The sequence below is a fragment of the Gorilla gorilla genome, chromosome 9, assembly GCF_029281585.2.
Source record: "Gorilla gorilla gorilla isolate KB3781 chromosome 9, NHGRI_mGorGor1-v2.1_pri, whole genome shotgun sequence".
NCBI lineage: Eukaryota > Metazoa > Chordata > Mammalia > Primates > Hominidae > Gorilla > Gorilla gorilla.
In genome coordinates, this window is record NC_073233.2 from 49,715,163 (window position 1) to 49,740,363 (window position 25,201).

The 25,201-nt window shown below is 41.8% G+C and overlaps 1 protein-coding gene across 3 annotated transcripts in view; it reads left to right on the plus strand.

The window, feature by feature from the left end:
* Positions 1-7,057: 7,057 nt before the first annotated feature.
* TTC17 (tetratricopeptide repeat domain 17) overlaps positions 7,058-25,201 on the plus strand; it is a 140,849-nt gene continuing 122,705 nt past the window's right edge. Inside the window, exon 1 of one of the 3 annotated variants that reach the window (XM_019036745.3) lies at positions 7,058-8,457. In XM_019036745.3, coding sequence (XP_018892290.1) covers positions 8,299-8,457 — 159 coding nt within the window. In that variant the 5' untranslated portion in view covers positions 7,058-8,298. The remainder of the gene's footprint in view (positions 8,458-25,201) is intronic. The other 2 variants (XM_019036740.3, XM_019036743.3) reach the window with 2 other exon arrangements.

The following is a 25,201-nucleotide window of genomic DNA, read 5'->3' on the forward strand; positions in this document are numbered from 1 at the left end:
GTTTTGTGTCTTGATGTGTTATAATTATGGTAACTTCAGATTCTTGGATAGTTATTAACATTTATTGATTGCTTCTACTGTGCCAATAGGCTGAAAATATAAAGATGGACAAGAACTGCTCTCTGCCTTCAAGGAGTTCAGTCTTTTTTTTTTTTTTTTTGAGACGGGAGTCTCGCTCTGTCTCCCAGGCTGGAGTGCATTGGTACAATCTCGGCTCACTGCAAGCTCCGCCTCCCAGGTTCATGCCATTCTCCTGCCTCAGTCTCCTGAGTAGCTGGGACTACAGGCGCCCGCCACCACGCCCAGCTAATTTTTTGTATTTTTAGTAGAGACAGGATTTCACCGTGTTAGCCAGGATGGTCTCAATCTCCTGACCACGTGATCCACCCGCCTTGGCCTCCCGAACTGCTGGGATTATAGGCGTGAGCCACCGCCCCCGGCCCATAAGGAGTTCAGTGTTGATATAATTTTGTAAATCATCTTTAATTTTGATCCTTGAAAGTTTTGATTTGAATTTATTTTTAGGAGCTAATCTGAAAAAAAGGATTTGGTTTTTTTTATTAAAGCAAAACATCAGATAATTGCCAAATCATCATTAAATAAATCATTTCTATCTTCAGATAATGTGCAAAGCAAGTTGGAACTTAGTAATTTAACTGCCAGCCTTTATGAAAATATTCCTGAAGTAGCACTAAGGTTGGTTGTGAGTGTTTGAAATCTGGGGTTTAAGTGGATCAGGATAAGATAACTAAATTCCCTTGGTGATCACATCTAGGCCTATAGCTTTCTTTTTTTTTTTTTTTTTTTTTTTTTTTTTGAGACAGAGTTTCGCTCTTGTTGCCCAGGCTGGAGTGCAATGGCGTGATCTTGGCTCACCGCAACCTCTGCCTCCCAGGTTCAAGCAATTCTCCTGCCTCAACCTCCCGAGTAGCTGGGATTATAAGTGTCCGCCACCACGCCCAGCTAATTTTTTGTATTTTTAGTAGAGACGGGGCTTCACCATGTTGGCGAGGCTGGTCTCAAACTCCAGACCTCAGGTGATCCACCAGCCTCGGCCTCCCAAAGTGTTGGGATTACAGGCATGAGTCACCATTCCCGGCCTTCCAGGCCTATGGCTTTAAATACTATCTATATGCTAAGGAATGCCAAATTTATTTCCCCATTATTTCTTGCCTAGAGTTTCGTAATAACCTCCTAATTGATCTCCCTACTGTTACACCTAACTCTACAATCTGCTTGAAACCCAGCAGCAAAGAGACATCTACTTTTCTGCCAGAAATTGTTCACTGGCTCCCCGTTTCAGAATAGTAACCAAAAACATTACCATGGCTTTTAATTGTGACCTCAGCTGCTATTCTTCCCCTCCCCTTGATCACTCTGCCGCAGCCAGTTAGCCTCATGCAGGCCAAAGACATCCTCCTGCCTTACAGCCCTTGCATTAGCTAGCTACCCCCTCTTGTCAGTATTCCTTATATCCACACATCTAACTCCTTTTTCAAATCCTCGAAGCTAACCTTCTCAATCCTATCTAATACTGCAATGTCCCTTTCCACCCCACCAAGACTCCAGACCCATTTACCCTACTATATGCTCTCCAGTTTTACCAACTTGTATGTTGTTTACTCTGTCCCCTACTGCTAGAATATGTGGCTAAAGTGCCACAAAAGTAAAGATTTTTGCATGTTGTTCATTCATAATGCCAAGCTTCCAGAACAGTGTTTTTTACATAGTAAGCTTTCAACTCATAATAAGTTGAAGGCACTGTTTTAAGCCTAGGGGATGTAGTGGTGAACAAAACAGGCAAACTCATGGAGTTTACATTCTCTTATGCAGATCCTGACAAACCTAAGCCTGTACCACAGTAGTAAGTGCTATAAGGGTACTGAAGCATTCTAATATGCTTCAGCTAGTATAGATAAAATAGTCAGAAAAAAGCCTCTGAGTGATTAATTGGAGGTGAGACCTGGATAATGATACCAAGCCAGCCTCGTGAAGACCTCAAGGAAGAGCACTGAGATCGAGGCAACAAAATGTGTAGGACACTTAGCTTTTAAGAATGTGCCAAGCTGTGTTAGAGAATGGGCTATCTCGGAGTTCTTAGATTCCTAACCTTGACCTCAGAAGTCCTAAGTTCATCCTCTACTACAATAGTGAACTGCTTTCAGTAAACTGAAAGTTAACACCATACTCTTTCTGACATTAGGAATTTTTCCTCTGGAAAATCATGGTTCCTTGATTCTGCCCATTTATCTGGCTGTTTCAGGTCTGAGTAAATTTGACCCTCCTTGGGACACCTTTCCTCTCAAGTTGGTTACAGGACTACCTATTATGTGCTTCCTCAGTAGGTGGGTAAAAAACAGCAGGAGAGAGATCATTGTAATCAGCGTGATTGAAACTAAAGCTTAAACTAATATGAAATCTAACATACCAATAAAAACCTAAGATGACTATCTTGCTATCCTCAGAGCAGCCCTGGTGTCACTGTGAGTTTGAATCCTTGGTCTCATCCATGGTAGCCCTCATACTTCACACTGCCTGATCTATTTGACAAATGATTTCTAAATGAAATTACTATATTAGGTATCCTCTGCCTCCCTTTTAAAAATCCTCTTCACTCACCGTGCATATTGATGTTGAAGAGTTACACATGTAAAACCCTTCTTGCTATAACCAGGCTCCTTTCCAACCTGTTCCCCTCCACCCTGCTTCCGACCAACTCAAAATTACTCTTAAAGACTTAATTATGGCCGGGCGCAGTGGCTCACCCCCTGTAGTCCCAGCACTTTGGGAGGCCGAGGCGGGCGGATCACAAGGTCAAGAGATCGAGACCATCTTGACCAACATGGTGAAACCCCGTCTCTACTAAAGATACAAAATTTAGCCAGGCGTGGTGGCGTACACTTGTAGTCCCAGCTACTAGGGAGGCTGAGGTAGAATTGCTTGAATCTGGGAGGCGGAGGTTGCAGTGAGCCGAGATTGTGCCACTGCACTCCAGCCTGCCAATAAAGCGAGACTCCAGCTAAAAAAAAAAGAATTATATATAGTAGGATGCCAATAATTCCTTCCATTCCTACTCAAACATGCTGTTTCTCCTATCAAGATAAATCTGTGTCCATCCACACTTGAATTTGGGCTAAGCTTGTTACTTTCCTTAACCAGGAGAATGCAGAAGTGATGCTTTACCATTTCTGGGGCCTGACCCTCTGAAAGCCTGGCAGCTTCCTTTTATTCTTTCAGCACCCTGAGCCACCCTGTAAGAAGTCTATGTAACTACCTTGTCTAAGAGAGGCCCAGCTACCCCCAGCCATTTCAACCACTCCAACTAAAGCACCAGACATGGTGGAGCCAGTTTGGAACATTTCAGCCTCAGCTGAGCTCCTAGCTGAATGCAGCCTTAAGAGTGACCCCAGCCAACACCAGGAGTAGCAGAAGAACCACCCAGCTGAGTCCAACAAACTGAAAAATAATAAATCATGTTTTAAGGCTTAAAATTTAAACCTCTAAGACTTACACTGGTTTTATTACAAAGCAAAAGATAACAGAATGTAAGCCAGAGTGTTACCCTCCTCCCTAGGGGTATTTATATCTTAAATATTTTCTCTAAGGAATAGGCAGTATGTAAATCCTTTGCAATTTTCAGGTAAGGTGGCCCAAGGAAGGACGTTAATCCAGAAAGATCATTCATTCTATCAACAGAATGAATTCTAATTCATAACTTCAAGAATTCTATGATTTATAGTAATAGTAAATAAAAGACCTACTTGCTAAAATATGTTGAAAGACTAAATTACATGCAGTTAGGGACTTGCCTGTCATTCGTTGAACTAACAATTGAATCACAATTTGAGATATCAGCAATTTTGTCAACTGCCATCCTGTATTTCTATAAGTTTCATCGAAGAGGAAAAGTATAATGAAAAAAGAAACATCAGATCTTAGAACAACAGAATAAAAGAACGGTGACAAGTGATCTGGATGTAGAAAATTAGTAGGAACAATTTTATTTAAGTTTTTTGTTTTATTCACACAAAATGGGAATGCTACATTTGGGGGAGCTAAAAAACTGAGTCAACAAACTATTTTGCACAGAAGTTCCAAGGAATATAAAAATGTTAGTATAGGAAATGCTTCCTGCCCTCAGTTGCTAGTGTAAGTAATTAAAGAATTGCAAGATGACAGGTCCCTGGATGGCCTTGGCCATGCCAGCTCTTCCCCCTCTTGCTTCCAATTTTCAGGCAGAATGTACTGAGAATGCAACATCCTGAGATAAGGAGGAAGCTTCCAGAACAACCTGGGCTGCATCCTCATTTTTCCTAAAACAGGATGTTCTGCAACACTTGTACTCAGCAATCTCAGTTATACCCAGGGTATAAAACCCAAAGTGTTTTTGGAGTCCCTCATCTGTGCTGCAACATGGGGTATGTGCAGATGAGGCTCCATCTGCCCTAAGCAGCTTTCCTGAGCCATGGGATCAGCTAACCATGGATCCTCCATTTCTGTGTATCTTTGCTGCCTATTTGTAAAAAATTTGCTTTGCCTGACTTACTGTTTGAGTGTTCTGCCTCACCAGATTAGAACTAAGAACTTTTGCAAGAACCACTCAAGAGTTTGGCTGTTCAAAGTTTATAAAATAATATCACAAAGCAGCATAGTATTGTCATATTACTGCTACAGAATTCAGAAGCGGCAAACAAGTTGACAGACATTTTTGCAGGCTAAGATTTCAACTGTATCTTAAATAGATTTGAGGAAGCAGCATGAGGAAAGGATTTTAGGCAGGGAACAGGAGCAAAAGTATGTCTAAATTAGTCTGTGATACTTAAAACAGTTCAGTGAAAGACTAGAAGAATGGTACTTGGCAGTCAAGATCTGTGGTAGGCAAAATTCTAAGATGATACCCAATGGTCCTTGCCCTCATAAAATCTCCCCTACATATATTAAAACATCATGTTGTACACTAAATATATACAATTTTGCCCATTTCACCTTAGTAGAGTAGAAAAGGGGGAAATTTCCTAACTTGACTATGTGGGTAAAACGTGAATACGATATCACTCCTGTGATCATAGGTTTGGATGTGGTTAGGGCCGCCAAAACTCATGTTGAAATTTGGTACCCAATGTGGCAGTGTTGGGAGATGCGGCCTAGTGGAAGGTTTCTGGGTCATGGGGGTGTATCTGTCATGAACAGATTAATGCCCTCACGGTGGTGGGGGCGGAGGTGAGTTCTTGCTCTCTCAGGAATGAATTAGTTCTCGAGTGTGGGTTGTTAAAGAGTTTGGCTTTCTTGATTTGTCTCTCTTGCTGCTTCTCTCAACATGTGATCTCTATGCACACCCACTCCCCTTCTGCTTTCCTCCCTAAGTGGAAGCAGCGTGAGGCCCTTACCAGATGCAGCTGCCCAATCTTGGACTTTTCAGCCACCAGAATCATAAGCCAATTAAACCTCTTTTCTTTATGAATTGCCCAGCTTTAGGTATTCTGTTATAACAACACAAAATGGACTAAGATAATGTTATATGGTAAACGAAATTTTTGCAGACGGCATTAAAGTTACTAATCAGTTGAATAAAAAGGGATATTATTCAGATAGACCTTATCAACTCACATGAGCCCTTTAAGTCTAGGCTTAGAGATAAGAGGAATTCAAGAGATTTCAGCAGTGGAAATATTCTGCTTGCCTTCAAGGAATAACTGCCATTGTGAGAGCCACATGGCAGAAAACTGTGGGTAGCCTCAGTGTTAATGGCCACAATCAGCAGCCAGTAAGAAAAGGGAGCCCTCAGTCCTACATTGGCAATAAATTGAATTCTGCCAAGGACTTGAAGAATGAGCTTGACTGAGGACCCCCAAGCCTCAGATGAGATTGCAGCCTTGATATGAGCCTTGTGACACTGAGCAGAGAACTCAGTCACACCACAGCAGAAGACTCTTGCCCCAAGGAAACTGTCAGATAATGTGTTAAGCTAAGTTTGTGGCAATTGTTACACAGCATTAGAAAACTAATACAGGATCCCAAAAGATAAGAGTTATCATCTACAGAAAATAGGTGGTATAATAAAGCTATAGAAGCTATAATTCCACCCCTTTAGAGGTTAACTTGTGAAGGTCAAAGAAATTGCTGATAGCAAAATATGTGATGCTGGGGCCTTTCTCAAATTCCTCACTAACGTTCATTCATTCTCAGGCTCTCAGATCTAGAGTCAGGTGGATCTGAGTCCAAACCTGAGCTCTACCACTTAGCAATATGGTCTTGGCCAACTTAATTAACTAGCCAGAGCTTGGTAAGTTGTGACGATTAATAGGAACTATGCATATACAGGACCCAGTATGTATTAAACACTCAAGAAATGTTAGATGATGATTATGATGTCAGCTTTATACACAAGAAATAGGGTTGACCTCTATGCCCCAAAAATAAGATGCTGACAAAAGGGATTCCATCATTTGCCACTTCTCTATTTTAAAATTCTGAAACACTCCCTATTGCCTATGTCTAAACTCCAAGAAACTCTTACAACATGCCACTGACTTCACCTTTTCTTTTCTTGAGACGGATTCTCGCTCTGTCGCTTAGGCTGGAGTGCAGTGGTGTGATCTCGGCTCACTGCAATTCCCGCCTCCCGTGTTCAAGCAATTCTCTGCCTCAGCCTCCCAAGTAGCTGGAATTACAGGTGCCCGCCACCACGCCCGGCTGATTTTTGTATTTTTAGTAGAGGCGGGGTTTCACCATCTTGGCCAGGCCAGTCTTGAACTCCTGACCTCAGTGATCCATCCACCTCGGCCTCCCAAAGTGCTGGGATTACAGGCGTGAGCCACCGCACCCGGCCAACTTCACCTTTTCACTTATTATTCTGCCTGAACCAGCACCTGAGCCCCAAGCCTTTTTTTCACCTGGTTGGTTGCTCTCTCCTGTACATATGCATTCATACACCCCCATTACCCCGTATTTTAATTGTTAACCTGCCAATAATATCTCACTATATTGCACACTGCCCAATGGTTACATTTCCATACCCAGAGACTATCAGAGTACCAGGCAAAAAGCAAATAAGCCATATATTTTTAATGAAATGAATGTTCAGTCTTCAGGCCTTTAAGAAAGGCTGTTCCTGGAATGAAGAAAAAAAAAAAACACCAATGCTGTGGTTGTTTCTACATTTCTATAGCGTGGTGTTTAAACACTTAGCAATTGCTCTCCTGCATACACTTGTGTAGAGAAGTGGTTAAACAATATTCTCATCCTTCTTCTCCCAAGGAGAAAACCAAACGCATACCAACCTTAAATAACACACACAGGGCAATCTTGAAAGACCTAAAATGACATATCTAGCAAGAAGCTGGCAGCCAAGCTTGACGCCTGCCTGCCTGTTGGTTCACTAGAAGGAAGTGGTTCTCAAACTTTAATATGTATACCAGTCACCTGAGGCTATCGTTAAAATGTAGTCTGATTCAGCAGGTTGCGGGGGAGAGGGAGAAGAGCCGAGAATGTGCAGGTCTAAAAAGCTCCCAGGTGATGCCAATGTTTCTGGTCTCCAGACCTAGACCTCTAGCTTAGACCTGTGCTGACCAGTACGTTAGCCACATGCGGGTATTAAGCCCCTGAAATATGACTAGATAAGCTGTCAGTGTAAAATGCCGATTTCCAAGACTTAGTTAAAAAAAAAAAACGAAACTATCTCAATGATTTGTACAGACCACATTGAATTAATATTTTGTGTATTTTGAGTTAAATAAAATGTACTAGTAGGGTTACTTCCCTCTAGATTTTACATCCCACACGTGGCTCGCATTATAGTGCTACTGGACAGCGGTGCCCTAAACTAACAACCGTCTCCATTCTGAAGCTTCCACTATTGTGAGACTTTAAGAATAAAAGCAACACCTCTCTTCCCATAGGTGGTTCGAAAGTACACCTTTTGTTCCCCAACTATCTACCAGAAATAAAACGAAAAAGCAAAGATTTAAAAAACAACAAAATTGAGTCCTTTCACTTCTGCTTAAGCTCCACCTAAGCCACTGCTTTTGTCTCCCTCCGGTTCCCACGCTCCGAGATCGTATCACCCACAGAAAAACAATAACTAAAAAGCGGTCTCCATCCCTGAAGCCAAGCTGGGAGAGTAGCCGAAGGTCGCGCTTCCTGGCCGCCGAAACCGAGGTGGAGGAAACTTGGTAGTCAGCGAGCTACGCCCTCTCGGCTCCTCCTCCTGCTCCTCCTCCAGGGCCGACCTCTTCAAGATGGCGGGCGCCGGACACTAACTTCCGCTTCCGGTGTGAGCGGCCCGGCCGGGGGGGCAAGATGGCGGCGGCAGTAGGGGTCCGTGGCCGGTACGAGCTGCCGCCTTGCTCCGGCCCAGGCTGGCTCCTCAGCCTTTCCGCCTTGCTGAGTGTGGCGGCACGAGGGGTCTTCGCCACCACGCACTGGGTCGTCACGGAGGACGGGAAAATCCAGCAGCAGGTAGCGGCCGGGGCGTCCCTCTTCTCCCGTGCCCGCCCTCGCCCCGGGGGGATTACCCTGCTTGGCCCCTGGCTGTTGGGCTCCGCGCGGCCCCGCCCCCAGCCTACCCTCACAGGGTGGTGGCACCGCGACCTCGGACTCCCTGCATTCGGACCAGGCACTTCCCGCTCCCCACTTGTCTCCTGGTCCTCGTTTGGCCGCCTAGAAGTTCTCACCCTTCCACCTCGCGGGCCGCGCGCCGCGTGGGGAAGAGTCGCCCAGCTGCAGGGGACGGGCCCTACGGACCTTTTTTAGCTCGGGGTTTAGAAATCACAGATTTCAGGATTCCTGCCTTTGGTGCCTCTCGGGTTCACGCGTCACCGGCCCTCCCCGAGGAAATAGAAAGCAGGTGGCAGCTCCAGGGTGTGCGCGAGTCCCATGGTATGACAGCTTCTGGACCCCTAGCCTGTGGACCATTCGTGCTGCTCCCCTAGTCTCGTCTACCACATGGTGGATTTCGTTTCTGGTTGTGTTGGTTTCAGCTTGTACCGTTACTCAGGTCAGCAGTGGCTCATTAGAAACAACATAGAAACACTCCCCTTTAGAAGGAATGCTTGAAAATGCCGCTGGTGGCGTTGCCTGCATCTTTTCAGCTGTTACTGCCCTCGTTTCCCAGTGTACTTTGCTTTGTTTCTTTACCTAGTTCTTGTGACCCGGCCTCGCATGGAGGATATGCGATTTCCTGGATTCTTGTATGCCTGAACTAATTCCTCAGAGGCGAGACTGCTTTTCTTATATAACTTTATGATTGCCTGCGTTTTGTAAATGCTGCTGATGCCTAACGAGTGCGTATGTGTGTGTTCCGCTACAGAATATTGGTAAACTTACTGACTTCGAACACTGGAGGACAATCTTGAAGTGTCTAGCAAACATTTAGAAAGTGAATTGTGTGCCCCATGCAATTTAGCCCACTGATCTAAAACGTTTTAACTAGTGTGGTGGGAAATTACTGGTCCTTTGGGTTGTGTGTAATGAATCATGATAGGAACACATTCCAACGTTTAAGGTGAGGTTTAGATTTAGATTTGCCGTGTAATGTAATTGCAAATTCTATCTCAAGTAAGTTAAGTATAATTAAAAATCCGCCTAGGTATTCATGAGTGGTTCTCAGCATATCTAAGAAAAGACCGTGTTCCTATTGGGTAACGTTTTCTATATGACATACATAAAGAACAGTTTCCTTTTCATTGCCATACTATCTGAGACTTTAAATATATGTGTATGTGTTTCAGAAACCCAAGAAAACACTGTAAGACCATATGTGAGTGCTGGTTGCTTCCACCCTTCTTTTGTTTCCTGATAGTGGTTTTCCCTGAGGTCTCTATGAAGACGTGGAATTAAGTCACTCCTGCTGCATTTTGGGGAGCCTTTCACCTGTTGGCTCTTCTGCAATATTGTTTTTGGCCACAGCTATTTATACTCTATGACAATGACTTCTTCCCATTTTAGTGTCCTACCACTCAGTTGAAAAAGTAGCCCATCTAAAAAGTGAAAGCTGGTAGAAATGTTTTATGTATATACTTAACATTGCAATGGGAAAGAAGAGTCTGTTTTTTTTTTTTTTTTAACAAATTCCTTCTTTTTGCACTTTGGATACATATGTATTCATGGGGGAAGGCAGGGGTTACTGGAAACTTGCCTCAGAGAAGCAGGGAAGAGCCGAAGAATCTTTTGGATCTCTGCCAAGTCACTGCTAAGCTAAGAAATTAGGCTTAAAGTTTAAAAAGCAAAATTTCTTTATTACATGACTTTTTAAGTGATCCTTTTCATTGAATTTTCCAATACTTTGCTATACATAACATTTACAGTGTTATGTTCAGGCAGCCACAAAATTTTATGCCAGAAGAAATAAGGTTGGTGTCTGCAGTGTAACAATAAGCGGCCAGGGGAGGAAAGTTGGATTTAATCTGAAGAAAAGGCACCACATATAAATAAAGTAAAAGAGTTGGGTGCTGTGGTGAGCTGCTGAGTTCCACTCTGATAGCTGATTGTGTATGACCCATGCTTCCCTTCCTGGCGATAATTTGTATGCAGGTAGAAACCAAACTATCAATTTAGATCGTGATTAATTATAATATTTGTATATACTGTACTTAAGGACTTGAAAGATCCCATTAGTGTATGAAATCCATATACATTGCAGATTTGTACATTCAGAAACATAATTAAAAGCTTAGTATATACAGATGCTCCTCAGCTTATGAAGGGGTTATGTGCTGATAAACTCATTGTAAGTCGAAAATACTGTAAGTCAAAAATGCATTTAATGTACCTACCAAATATTGTAGCTTAGCCTAACCTACCTTAAACGCGCTCACAATACTTACATTAGCCAAATTTGGGCAAAATCATCTAACAGCATCTTTTACAATAAAGTATCAAAATACCTCATGTAATTCATGAATACTTCACTGAAAGTGAAAAACAGAATGGTTGTATGGGCACTCAGTACAGTTGCTACCAAATGCATATCACTTTTGCAGCATTGTAAAGTCAAGAAATCATAAGTTGAACCATCGAAAGGTGGGGACCGTCTGTATACTTTGTCCTGACATACCAAATTCTTGCTGCTTATTCTTGGTTACAATATTTGAATGAGAGCAAAAGTGTGATTTCAGTTTTAAAGTGACCTACTACCAGGCAAAGGGCTAAGGGCTAACTGGATTAACAGCTTTTAGAAAATTAGAGTGGTACATACCTTTTGAGAACCTTTAATATTAAACACACCCAAATTAGATATATGGGTCATTGTTTTCCACAGTGATCATGAAGAAGTACTTATGACTTAAAAATCTGAATTGTCCAACCATCATTATAACTTTTTTTTTTTTTTTTGAGATGGAGTTTCGCTCTTGTTGCCCAGGCTGGAGTGCAATGGCGCTATCTTGGCTCACCACAACCTCCGCCTCCCGGGTTCAAGTGATTCTCCTGCCTCAGCATCCCGAGTAGCTGGGATTACAGGCATGCACTACCACACCCGGCTAATTTGTGTGTGTGTGTGTGTGTGTGTGTGTGTGTGTATTTTTTTAGTAGAGACAGGGTTTTACCATACTGGACAGGCTGGTCTTAAACTCCAAACCTTGTGGTCCGCCCACCTTGGCCTCCCAAAGTGCTGGGATTACAGGCGTGAGCCGCTGTGCCCGGCCATTATAACTTTTTAAGTACATCAAGGAGTCTTTCCCAGGAGAGATGAAAATTCATTTGATTTTTTATATTTCAAGGTTTAGCAGACAATAAAGATAGGCACCCACCAGTTACATACCGCAGACTTGTCAACATGCATATGTATTGGAAATGGTACATCCTTTGGTGGGTTGAAAAGGGGGCTTAAGTAAGAGCAAGGAGCATACATTCCTGCAGGCAACCTCTTCACAGTCAGAGCTGGGGCTGCTGCAGGCAGCAGCTGGTGTCCATTACTTGGCATGATGGTTAAAGGAATTATTTCTTTTTCTTTTAGAGATGGGGGTCTTTCTTTATTGCCCAGGCTGAAGTGCATGGTTATTCCCATGCATTGCAGCCTTAATTGATCTTCCTACCTCAGCCTCCTGAGTAGGTGGGTCTACAGGCTTGTGCCACCATGCCCAGCAAGTTGTTGCATTTCACAATCCCTGCCTCAGCTAGGAAGCATACCTTCCCCAATTTTTAGGTTATGTTTACTGAGCTGCCACTGAATTCCCAAATATGGTCCAGGGAATCCTGGAGCTGGGATGTGGAGAGAACATTCCAGTCACTAAGTTCCTTTTCCACTGGTGTCAGGGGAAGGCTAAGAGAAACCCCCTCTTCTTCTCCTCTCTGCCCTGTGCTGTTTTCCCAACTTTGGGCTTTGACATACCTCTGATGCCCTAGTGTCTGTCGCTGGTACCTGAAACCTAGTAAGCCCATCTCACTTTATTTAAGCAGGGGTCCTTAATTTGGACCCCATGGACTTAAGAAGTGAGCTATTATAATCTAGTTACTAAAAGGATCACTAGCATAATCAGGCCTGTGGCTCTTTTGGTTGACTTTGTGAAAAATAGGTTTCAAGATAAATTTTGTGTTGTTTCATTTTGATGTTGTTTTTGCTTAATCACTAGTTTGGCAATATCTACTTTCTATATTCTATTTTCTATTTTTTAATCAGTGTCTGGTAATTTACTTGCATCAAAGGTTAAACTTGTGAATTTGCCTAAGAGCCTAACCACTCTATGGCACTTCATTTCGTTGAAAAAAAGTATGTTCCATGCTCTAGGTAGCAGCTAACAGAGAAACTCTTGAAATGTTACCAGTTTGTTAGTTGTAGCCTTACTGAATCAAGAAGTTGTATTGCTAGTATTGAGTTCTCTGCCTCTGGATATTCTTTTTCTTCATAAGTGGAGGGCTAAAAATTTAAGTAAATTATGAGTATCATCTGTATCAGCTGTCTTATACATTTTAATATTCGTATTCTTTGTCACTATTTCCCTCTTCTCCAATCTTACTTAGAACTGTGGACTTTCAGATTTGGAAAACATTCTTAAAGATTATGTAGTACAACTCCTAAGAGAGAAAGTCACTCAAAGTCGTGTAACTAATGTGTGGCATTTCATGGCAATAGTAAGTAAAAATGGATTAGTCTGCAGTAGCATGCAAGTGAGCACCTTGTACTCAGTAGATTTTTTCCTGTCATAACACCTACAAATGAAGGACTACAAAGAAACAAAAGCAAAAATGAAAATAATGAAGTAAAGGTATCTTCTTTTCCAGTTTGCTTTATCTCCATAGAATGTTTTGTGGTAACTTAAGATTCAGGGTAAGTGGGTGTGGAAGAGTCCTAAATAAGTGTGAGTTCATTCGGCATTTACTTAATCGTTTTGCCCCTGGTCAGGCCGGTATCTTCGGAGTACAGATCCTTTTTTTTTTTTTTTTTTTTTTTTTTTGAGACGGAGTCTCACTCTTATCACCCAGGCTGGAGTGCAGTGGTGTGATTCTGGCTCACTGCAACCTCTGTCTCCTGGGTTTAAGTGATTCTCCTGTCTTAGCCTCCCAAATAGCTGGGACTACAGGTGTGCACCACCACACCTGGCTAATTTTTGAATTTTTAGTAGAGACAGGGTTTCTTCATGTCGGCCAGGCTGGTCTTAAACTCCAGGCCTCAAGCGATCCTCCTGCCTTGGCCTCCCAAAGTGCTGGGATTACAGGTGTGAGCCATTGTGCCCAGCCATTAATAGCTTGTAACTGAAGGCCTGGTTTAATTTTGGTCTGATGTTAAGTAATTTGGTTAATCTGGGAGAGAGCATCCATATGGCACTGTGAAGCTGACAGCTTTATTTCTGTACTTTTCAAAAGTAACTCATCTTTTTTTGTCATAAAGGACTGTTTCTATGTTTATACACTTCCAGGATTTAGTTACACCTGGAGAGGTCATGGTGGTTATTCACTAATTTGCTAGGCATCTGCCAAACCTTTGCTGTTTGTCCAAGACCTTCGCTTCAAAATGATTCTCATTTAGTCCATTTTTTCAGATATTGTCCACTATTATTTTTCTTCTTATAAATTACTGAGATTCTGACTTTGTTTATACTGTAGGGCAGTGACAGTAGCTTGGAAATGTACAGAAATAAATTAGAACTTTAAATAATTTTCCTACTTTTTCAATTGTTTAAATTTTTATTTATTTATTTATTTGTTTATTTATTTATTTATTTATTTTGAGACAGAGTTTCGCTCTTGTTGCCCAGGCTGGAGTACAGTGGCACGATCTCGGCTCACCTCAACCTCCACCTCCTGGATTCAAGCAGTTTTCCTGCCTCAGCCTCCTGAGTAGCTGGGATTATAGGCATGTACCACCACGCCCGGCTAATTTTGTATTTTTAGTAGAGACAGGGTTTCTCCTGGTCAGGCTGGTCTCAAACTCCTGACCTCAGGTGATCTGCCTGCCTCGGCCTCCCAAAGTGCTGGGATTACAGGCGTGAGCCCACCACGCCCGGCCATAATGTTTTTTATTTTTTAAAGGCAGGTCACTCTGTCACCCAGGCTAGAGTGCAGCGGCACCGTCATAGCTCACCGTGACCTTGAACTCCTAGGCTCAAGTGATCTTCCCACCACAACCTCCCTAGTACCTGGAACTACAAGTGCATGCCACCACACCTGGCTAGTTTTTTTTTATTTTTTGTAGAGATAGGGGTGTACCGTGTTGCTCAGGCTGGAATTCAGTGGCATGATTATGGCTCATTGTAAACTTGAACTCTTGGGCTCAAGTGATCCTCCCGCCTCAGCCTCCCATGTAGCTGGGACTACAGGCAGGTGCCACCACACCCAGCTAATTTTTGTATTTTTTGTAGAGACGGGGTTTTGCCATGTCACCCAGGCTGATCTTGATCTCCTGAGCTGAAGCAATCACCTGCCTTGGCCTCCCAAAGTGCTGGGATTACAGGCGTGAGCCACCATGCCTGGCCAGCTCATCTTAACTTTATTGTTTTTGTTTTTGTTTCTTTGCCCTTGCTCTTTTTCATACTCACCCTTTAGATAAGTAGTTCTCAAACTTTACCTTGTACAAAAATAATTGGGGAATTGGGAGTTGCTTGCTTAAAATGCAGATTTCCAAGACACCCAGAGTATGTGATTCAGTAGGTTGGTGGTAAAGCAAAGGATTCTACATTTTTATCAAACTCCTTGGGAGAGTATAATGCAGGTAGACCACACATAGTCTAAGAAATTCAGTTTTAGATATTGCCATCCTTCCAGCTTCTGTTCCAGTTTTTTTAAACTCTGTACCTACACCTGAGCATCAGTTACCATATGTATGCTGAGAGTATCTGCATTCCTTTTGTAACTTAGTTTTTTTCTCCAGAGTTGTAGATTTAAGACTTTTTTTTTTTTTTTTTTTTTTTTTTGAGATGGAGTCTTGCTCTGTCGCCAGGCTGTAGTGCAGTGGCGCAATCTTGGCTCACTGCAACCTCTGCTCCCAGGTTCAAGCAATTCTTCTGCCTCAGCCTCCCAAGTAGCTGGGACTAGGGCCGCATGCCACCATGCCCGGCTAATTTTTGTATTTTTGGTAGAGATGGGGTTTCACTGCATTGGCCAGGATGGTCTCAAACTCCTGACCTCGTGATCCACTAGCCTCGGCCTCCCAAAGTGCTGGGATTACAGGCATGAGCCACCACACCCAGCCTATAACTTCTAATTCCATGTGAATGTCTCTTAAGTACTTCAAGCTAAAATGACCAAATTGAAATTCATTTTTACCCCAAACTTGCGTCAAGCCGTATTATTGCTAATGTAATGAAAGATACTGCCAACCACTGTTCATATGGTTTGGCTGTGTCCCCACCCAAATCTCCTCCACCATAATTGTGAGGCTTCCCCAGCCACATGGAACTGTGAGTTGTCCATTAAACCTCTTTCCTTTGTAAATTGCCCGGTCTCGGGCATGTCTTTATCAGCAGCGTGAAAACAGACTAATACAACTAACTACCTATTTGTTCACATCAGAAATCTAGTTGTCTTTAATTCCTTAGTCTCCCTTAGCCATCACCAAGATCTTTGTTTTACTAATTATATTTTACTTCTTCCCGTAGCTACTATCATTACTCTAATTCAGGCCACCTTATTATTGCCGCAGCTTCCTGTTCTTCTCCTTTGTTTTATTTAATTAAAAATTTTGAAACCATCCTAGGCAACATGGTAAAACCCCATCTCTACTAAAATACCAAAAAATTAGCCGGGCATGGTGGTGCGCACCTGTAATCCAAGCTACTCGGGAGGCTGAGGTGGGAGAATCGCTTGAGCCCGGGAGGTGGAGGTTGTAGTGACCCAAGATGGTGCCACTGTACTCCAGCTTGCGTGACAGAGTGAAACTCTGCCTCGAAAAAAAATTGAATTCAGAAATAATGCATGGCATTGTAAAAATAAACATCCACCATGCCAGCATGGGAATATTTAATAAAGTGAAATCCCTCCACCTCTATGCACTCTCACTCCCCAGGGAAAGCTACCTTTAATAGTTTGGTGCATATCCCAGGATATGGTCCAAACTCTTTCTATTGACAAGGTTTTGGTGGCAGGGAGGGAGACAGATTCTCAAACATATCTTATGTGACCTGGCCCTTCCTTTCTAGCCTTATCTCGGGTCATCCTTGAGTACCCCACCCTAACCCTAGAATAACACACACAGCCGTACTGACTTAGCTTTTGTGAGCATCCCCAAATATGCCGTGTTCTCACTTCTTCTGGGCCTTTGCACATGTTGTTCTTCCCCCAACAATCGAGTCTAGCTGAGTCATACTCATCATAATATAAACATCATTTTCTCAGTGAAGCTTCTGGTATGCCCAAATTTGAATAAGCTGTTCTATGTGCTTCCATAGCATCCTGAATTCCTTTATGAAAGGATCTACCATACTGTGTTGGGCCTACCTACTTAGGTAAATGCCACACTAGACATTTCTCAATGAATCCTTATAGTATTCAGTAATATTTTAGTCATTTGGGGCCTAAGCCTAAAAGAAGCCTCAGACTTCCATGTCTTTAAAGCTTTGAGTCACGCATTATTGAATCAGCCCATAGGCCCTCAGAAAAGGTGCACAGTAGATGAGAAGAGCCATAATTTCAGAGATCATTCCTGCTTACCTACTGTAGTCATGCTGTGTTATGCAAGGGAAATCATCCTCGCTGTCTTTGTACCAGTTTAGATATCTAAAAGGTCAACTTTAATGCGCAGGCGTCAAAAAGCAAAAAGTATGGGGCAACAAGAGACAATGAAAAAGATAAGCAGAAGAAAATAATCAGAAAAAACAGAGGCGAGGTAGATGAGAAATGGCAGCTGCACTGTTGAGGAGGGATTAGAACCAGCTGTGGGGTTCAGCAGTTGTTGCAGTTTAGAAGCCACTCTGGTGAAAGTAAACAGAAGGCGCTCTGATAGTGAAGAATAAATAAGAGGGCTCACGAGCTGCTCACGTCAAAAATTAGAACAACTTTGCATTCCAAAATGTTAAGGAGCAGGGTTTAAGCTAAAACCTGCGTCTCAGCTGTACTCCTTGATAGCAGGAGTGAAAACAAGGGGAATGTCTGTGTGTGTGTGTGTGTGTGTGTGTGTGTGTGTGTGTGTGTCTCTTTTACAGACAGACACCCTAAAAGAGTTATTTGTGCTCGTGGAGTCTCCTCTCTCTTCCTTTTTGAAGCCACCTCCAATTCATCCTTCATCCCTACAACTCTTGTCAAGATACCCAGAGCCTATGCTCAGTTCTCACTAATCTTAAGTTCTTAGCAGCCCAGCATTTGTCTTCATATCTTACTCAGCTATTTTCTTACATGCTTACCTAAAAGAGTGGCTGACACATAGTATACACTGAGGAAACACTGAGTAAGGGAGAGAGAATGTGTGCAACTAAGCAACTTTTTACACCTGTAATAGCTCTTACATGCATTAGCATACAGAAGAGCCAACACGTATTCCTGGTTTTTCTTCTCAGTCCCTGGCCCTGACTTCTCATTCTCTTCTGCTGAATTCACCTTTTCTTGATGAGTCTTAGGTGTTGGTGTGCCCCTTTTCTTCCCTCTGTACATATGTTCACCAGATGATCTTTTGCAGCCTCGGGGCATAAAGTACCATTTATATTCTAAAGACTCTCAAATCTTACGTGCAGTTTCAACTTCTTCCTGAACTTCAGACTCATATATCCAACTGCCTACTGAACATCACCATTTAGTTGTCATCACAAATACATCATGTCCTAAACTAAACTCTTGATTTTCTACCCCACCACACCTGATCTTCCTCCATTCACAAAATTGCCCAGGTCCAAAATTTTGGTATCTTCTTGACTCTTTCTCATATCTCAAACCCAACCTAGCAATAACTTGTCAGCCCTACTTCCAGAATGTTTCCTGAATCCAGCCATGTCTTTCCACCTCCATTTCTGTAACTCCAGTCAATACTGTCTTCATCTCTTTGCAGAACCTATGCAGTGGCTTCCTACCTGGTCTCCTTGCTTCTACTTTTGTCCCCTAGATCTGTTATCTCCAGAGCAGCCAAAGTAATCTCTTAAAAAGCACAGCTGGTCATGTCACTCCCTTTGGGATAGGAGGGAAACAAAGAACATCAGAAAATCTTCAGTAGTTTCCCATCATACTTAGATTAAAATCTGGAGTTTTCCTTATGGCCTACAAGGTCCTGAAAGATCTAGAACCTGGCCCCTGTCTACTCCTCCAGCCTCAGACACCACTTTCTTCCTTGTGTGGTGTGGTGTGCTCTGCCTCAGCCATACCAGCCCTCAGGATGTTCTTCAAACCACCAAGCTTGATTCTGCCTTTGGACCTTTGTCCTTGCTTCTTCCTCTGCAGATGGCATCACGGCTCAGCCTCTCTCTCCTTTCAGGTCTCTTTTCACATGTCATCTCTTGTTCTAACTAGTTTTATCTAAAACAGCATCTATTTGAGCCATGACTGTTGTGTCTTGATCCAGCTTTTCACTTACCTTCCTTTTAGAGTTGCAAATGTTCTACTTTATTAATTATGTTATTTGTATATGCCCTGGTGACATGAATTAGAAAATGTGGACTGGTAGCACTATTGTAAGAAGTTACTCATTTGTGGTTCATGTTGAAAATGGTTACTAACTTGCTTGTCAATTAGGAGAATGGTGATTGTTTACAGACATGAATATTCTCATAAAATTGACTGCAACACTATAGATGTTCAAATCTAGATAACAACTGTGCAATACGTGTCCCTTACCTAGATTATTTTATGTAAATTTACAACTGTAAGGATACATTTGTACATTTCAGGAACTGTGAAAATGAGAAGGTAAAATCCAGTTGAGGGTAAAACTTGGATATAAGGCCATGGAAATTCAGGTGATAGTCAAGGTTTAGCATGATAGTCAAGGTTTAGCATTTTCATTAATTTAAAGTTTGTTTTTTACTTTGATGACTTGATATCCTGTAAGATTAAAATTTGTTTCTAATTTCTTTTTTTTTTTTTTTGAAACAGAGTCTTGCTCTGTCACCCAGGCTGGAGTACAGTGGTGCAATCTTATTTCACTGCAACCTCTGCCTCCCAGGTTCAAGTGATTCTTCTGCCTCAGCCTCCCGAGCAGCTGGAACTACAGGCACACGCCACCACACCTGGTTAATTGTTGTATTTTTAGTAGAGACGGGGTTTCACTATGTTGGCCAGGCTGGTCTCGAACTCCTGACCTCAGGAATTCTCCCGCCTTGGCCTCCCAAAGTGCTGGGATTATAGGCTTGAGCCACTGCACCCGGCCTCTGATTTTTCAAAAATACTGTACAAGTACTGTAGCTTCAAAAAGTCATAATTAACAAATATATTTCCAAATCTTGGCAGTTCATTATAATAGTTTTCTCAATCTCATACAATGAAATGTTTCTAGTAAAAGATCTGTTTATATTACACATTTGTTTTGACAGTTATAGCCAGGAGCCCATGCGTATCTCTCTCAAAAGTGGAAGCTGGGCTGCTATTTTTGCGAACCTGTACTTCTCTAAACCTCAAAGAAGATGCAAGCCCATGATGGTTAGACTTGAATCCTGAAGAGATAATTCCATGAGAAGTGGAGCAACAGACTTTTTGCCTGTGTCATTCCATCCCTGTGAAACTCATCTTGCTTGCTACCATAGTAGCCTGGCAGGGATCGCAAACAGAAGGGTCCCTTAGACAATCATTTGATAATAAGTTTGAGCTAGATTTGTGATAAGGGTAAAAATCTGAGGAGAGAAAGGTAAGGAGCAAGAAAATACAAAAGATGTTGCATTTTTGAGGTGTTCTACCTTGGTCCTTATCTGTGAGAGGAATTTTTTTTCTCTATAAGTGAATACACGAGGGAAAAATACAAGATTCTTCCTCAGTCCTAAGCTTATATTTGTCATTACAGTTTGTTTAAGGAAAAAAAAAAAAGATAAAACATGTTACATAGTGTTCTAAAGTTTCAGTGTTAACAAGATGACCTGTGGATAGCACATTAAAAAAAAAGAACACTTTATAAATTTAAATAATACATGTTCACTGTAGAAAAAGTTAGAAAACACAAACAAGAAGAGAATAATCACGTAAAGTCATATCAACTAGAAACCCTATTCTTAAAATATGATATATAAACTGTCAGATAAAGAGAGGCAGCAGGTTTGTTTGTTTGTTTGTTTGTTTGTTTTAAGATGGAGTCTCTGTTGTCCAGTCTGCAGTGCAGTGGCACGATCACGGCTCGTTGCAGCCTCAAACTCCTCAAGTGGTTCTCCCACCTCAGTCTCTCAAGTAGCTAAAACAGGCATGTGCCACCACACCCAGCTACTTTTAAAAATTGTTTTGTAGAGATGGGGTTTTGCTATGTTGTTTGCGGAGGGGGGGGGGGGTGTCTTGAACTTATCTCAGGTGATCTTTCTTTGTCCTCCCAAAGTGCTAAGATTACAGGTGTGAACCATCACACACAGGTGAGATTTTTTATAAATACATTGTGAATGGAAAAAACATCTCAGTTTCTCCCACTGTTCTCTTACAACATGTTTCTGACACCACCAAGCATGCAGTCAGTTCTGCAGCTGTCACCGGCTAGGTGGCTTCCAATTCAGTTCTGACATTGTCTACCTGGCAGTGGCATCAGATCCTATAGGTCAAGAGCTCAGTGCCACAAGACTCCTCCCACCCCATTCAGTCCCAGCCTCTTCTGACCAACCAGCTTCAAGTTGGGACTCCCATAGCTGCCTCTTTGGGTTCAATTAATTTGCTAGAGTGGCTCACAGAACTCAAGGAAACTTACTTATGTTTATTGGTTTATTATATTAGAAAAGACACAGATGAAGAGATGCACAGGGTGACGTATGGGGCAAAGGGTGTAGAACTTCCATGCCCTCTCCAGGAACTTCCACATGTTTGGCTCTCCGGAATCTCCTGAACCCAGTCCTTTTGGGGTTTTATGGAGGCTTTATTACATGGGCATGATTGGCCTTTGGTGATCAACTTAACCTTCAGACCCTCTTCTCTCACCAGAGGTTAAGGGGTGGGGCTGAAAGTCCTAATCATGCCTTAGTCTTTCCAGGGAACTGCCCTGATCCTGAAACTACCTAGGGGCTGCCAGCCATCAGTCAACTCACTACTGTACAAAAAGACAGCACTTTGGAGATTCTAAGGATTTTAGGAGTTGTATGCCAAGAAAAGGTGGGTGGGGTGGAAGACCAAATATATATTTTACAATATCACATACACAAAAGAAATACATATGGCCAAGGAAGAGACTGAAATGTATTCATGGCCTGATGCAGCAGCTCACCTGTAGTCCCAGTTACTCTGGAGGCTGAGGTGGGAGGATTGCTTGAGCACAGGAATTCAAGGTTACGGTGAACTATGATCACACCACTCCACTTTAGCCTTGGTGACAGAGCAAGACCCTATCTCTTTAAACAAAAAAGAAAGAAAAAATGTATATATTCACCCTTTTTTCTGCATTCCTAAGGATGTGTAGGAACTCAGTCGCTGTTGTTAGGAATTTAAGTTGATTCAACTGTTCTGGAGAAAAGCTAGCAAAAACTGTAAATTTACAAATGCAAAAAAATAGTGTAGTTCCTTTAACCTAACAGTTTTCTTTCTGTTACAGGAAAGAAATAATCTGATAGCTGTCTAAAAAGGTTCGTGGGTCTTTTTTTTGAGAAGGAGCCACTCTTGTCGCCCAGGCTGGAGTGCAGTGGCATGATCTCCTTTCACTGCAACCTCCACTTCCTGGGTTCAGGCGATTCTCCTGCCTCAGCCTCCCGAGTAGCTGGGATTACAGATACCTACCACCACATCCAGCTAACTTATTTTTATTTTTATTTATTTATTTATTTATTTATTTATTTATTTATTTAATTTTTGAGACAGAGTTTCACTCTTATTGACCAGGCTGGAGTGCCTGGCTCACTGTAACCTCCACCTCCCGGATTCAAGCGATTCTCCTGCCTCAGCCTCCCAAGTAGCTGGGATTACAAGCATGTGCCACTACGCCTGGCTAATTTTTGTAATTTTAATAGAGATGGGGTTTCACCATGTTGGACAGGCTAGTCTTGAACTCCTGACCTTAGGTGATCCACCCGCCTCAGCCTGCCAAAGTGCTGGGATTACAGGTGTGAGCCACTGCGCCCAGCCAAAAGTTTTAGTATAGGATGTTCATTGTAATATTGTTAAAAAGGGAGAATAACCAAAAACCTGAATTTTAGTTAGGAACCTGGGTAAATAATATTAACCACTAAAAATATTGACATAGGTCTGTATTTACTGGGAAGTCTGACAAAGTGTACAGAGGAATAGAGAGAGGAAGGAAATAATATAGTAGATATATTATTATCGTATTTTTCTGAAAATATTTACCTACAAAGCTCTGTGTTTGTGTATGTATGTAGAAGTTATCCTGACATGATATATATCTAACAGCAGATATCTCTGAAAGTGAAATTTCAAGTAATTTTTATTTTCTCCTTCATATTGTCTATATGGTACTGTGTTTGTTTTTACAGTAAAATATATTTAGTTTATAATTCTAAAAAAGATTTTGTTAGTATTAAGTAGCTTAAGGATAAAGAGGGCTGATTTTGCCATGAACAACACAACTGCTCAGAAGTAGCCAGCCACTGCTAATTAGAGCCTTGGTTTAATTTGACAAATTGACAGTTTAAAAGAAGCTTTTTTTTTTTTTTGAGACAGAGTCTCGATCTGTCACCCAGGCTGGAGTGCAGTGGCACAATCTCTGCTCACTGCAAGCTCCACCTCCCAGGTTCACGCCATTCTCCTGCCTCAGCCTCCCCAGTAGCTGGAACTACAGGCTCCCACCACCACGCCCAGCTAATTTTTTGTATTTTTAGTAGAGATGAGGTTTCACCATGTTAGCCAGGATGGTCTCGATCTCCTGACCTCGTGATCCACCCGCCTCAGCTTCCCAAAGTGCTGGGATTACAGGCGTGAACCACCACACCTGGCCCTAAAAGAAGCTTTTAACTACAGCTTTGGAAAATATTCCTGCCCGGAGTGAGTACGAATTTATATGGGCAAATTGAAAGGATGATAATTTCATATATTTGAATATCAGACTATTTTGGGGGTATAGGTCTGGCTAGTAAAAATGTGATACTTTTATGGTAACGTTAAGTCTTTTATAGAAGTAGGATTTGAAAATTAAAAGGAGTTTTAGAAATCATTTGCTTGCGTCCCTTCAGTTTATAGATGAAGAAACAGAAGCCCAGGCAGGGAAGATGATCTGTTTAAAGCCATACAGTTAGTCATAGACTGGTCAGATGCATATTTTGTTTCTGATCTCTGGTACCTTAGCCACTTCACCTTTTTTTTCCAAATAGTCATCAGTGAATGATAATGCTTTAGCAGATGGAGTTGGAGTATCTAATAAATGTGGCAGAGTATCTAACAGATACTGTCCTCAAACAATCAACAGTATATTAAATGCCTAGCATATACCTGAAAGCAAGTTACATACTGAAGGTAGAAAAAGAAATACATAAAAAAATTTTTGTGGGAAAGCACTCCCTATTCAATAAATGGTGCTGGGATGACTGGCTAGCCATATGCAGAAGTATGAAACTATATCCCTACCTTTTACCATATACAGAAATTAACTCAAGATGGATTAAAGACTTAAATGTAAGAAATAAAACTACAAAAATCCTAGCAGAAAACCCAGGAAATATCATTCTGGACATAGGCCTGGGCAAAGAATTTATGACTAAGACCCCAAAAGCAATTGCAACAAACCAGAAATGGACAAGTGGGACCTAATTAAACTAAAAAGCTTCTGCACAGCAAAAGAAACTATCAACAGAGTAAACCTACAGAATGGGAGAAACTATTCTCAAACTATGCATCCAACAAAGATCTGATATCCAGAATCTATAAGGAACTTAATTCAACAAGCAAAAAACAACTCCATTAAAAAATGGGCAAACAACACAAACAGGCACTTCTCAAAAGAAGACATACATGCAGCCAACAAATATGAAAAAATGCTCAACATCACTAATCACTAGAGAAGTGCAAATCAAAACCACAATAAGATACTACCTGGCACCAGTCAGAATGACTATTATTAAAAAGACCAAAAAAAAAAAAGATGTTGGCAGGGCTATAGAGAAAATGGAAGTCTTATACACAGTTGATGGAAATGTAAATTAGTTCAGCCCCTGTGGAGATTTCTCAAAGAACTTAGAACAGAACTACCATTTGATCCAGCAGTTCCTGTACTGATTATATACCCAAAGAAAAATAAGTCTTTCTACCATAAAGACATGTGTACTCCTATGTTCATCACAGTGCTATTCACAATAACAAAGACGTGAAATCAACCTAGGTGCCCATTAACCGTGGACTGAATAAAGAAAATGTAGTACATATACATCATGGAATACTATGCAGCTGCAAAAAAAGAATGAAATTATGTCCTTTGCAATAACACGGATGTAGCTAGAGGCCATTATCCTAAGTAAATTAATGCATAAACAGAAAAGCAAATACTGCATGTTCTTATAAGTGGGAGCTAAATATTGAGTACTCATGGTCATAAAGATGGGAACAGTAGACGCTGGGGACTACTAGAGGGTGAAGAGTTGAAAAACTATAAGGTATTGTGCTCACTACCTGGGTAATGGGATCATTTATACACCAAACATCAGTGACACACAATTTACCCATTTAACATATGTGCACACATACCCCCCCAAACCTAAAATAAAAGTTGAAAAAAATAGATACCTATATG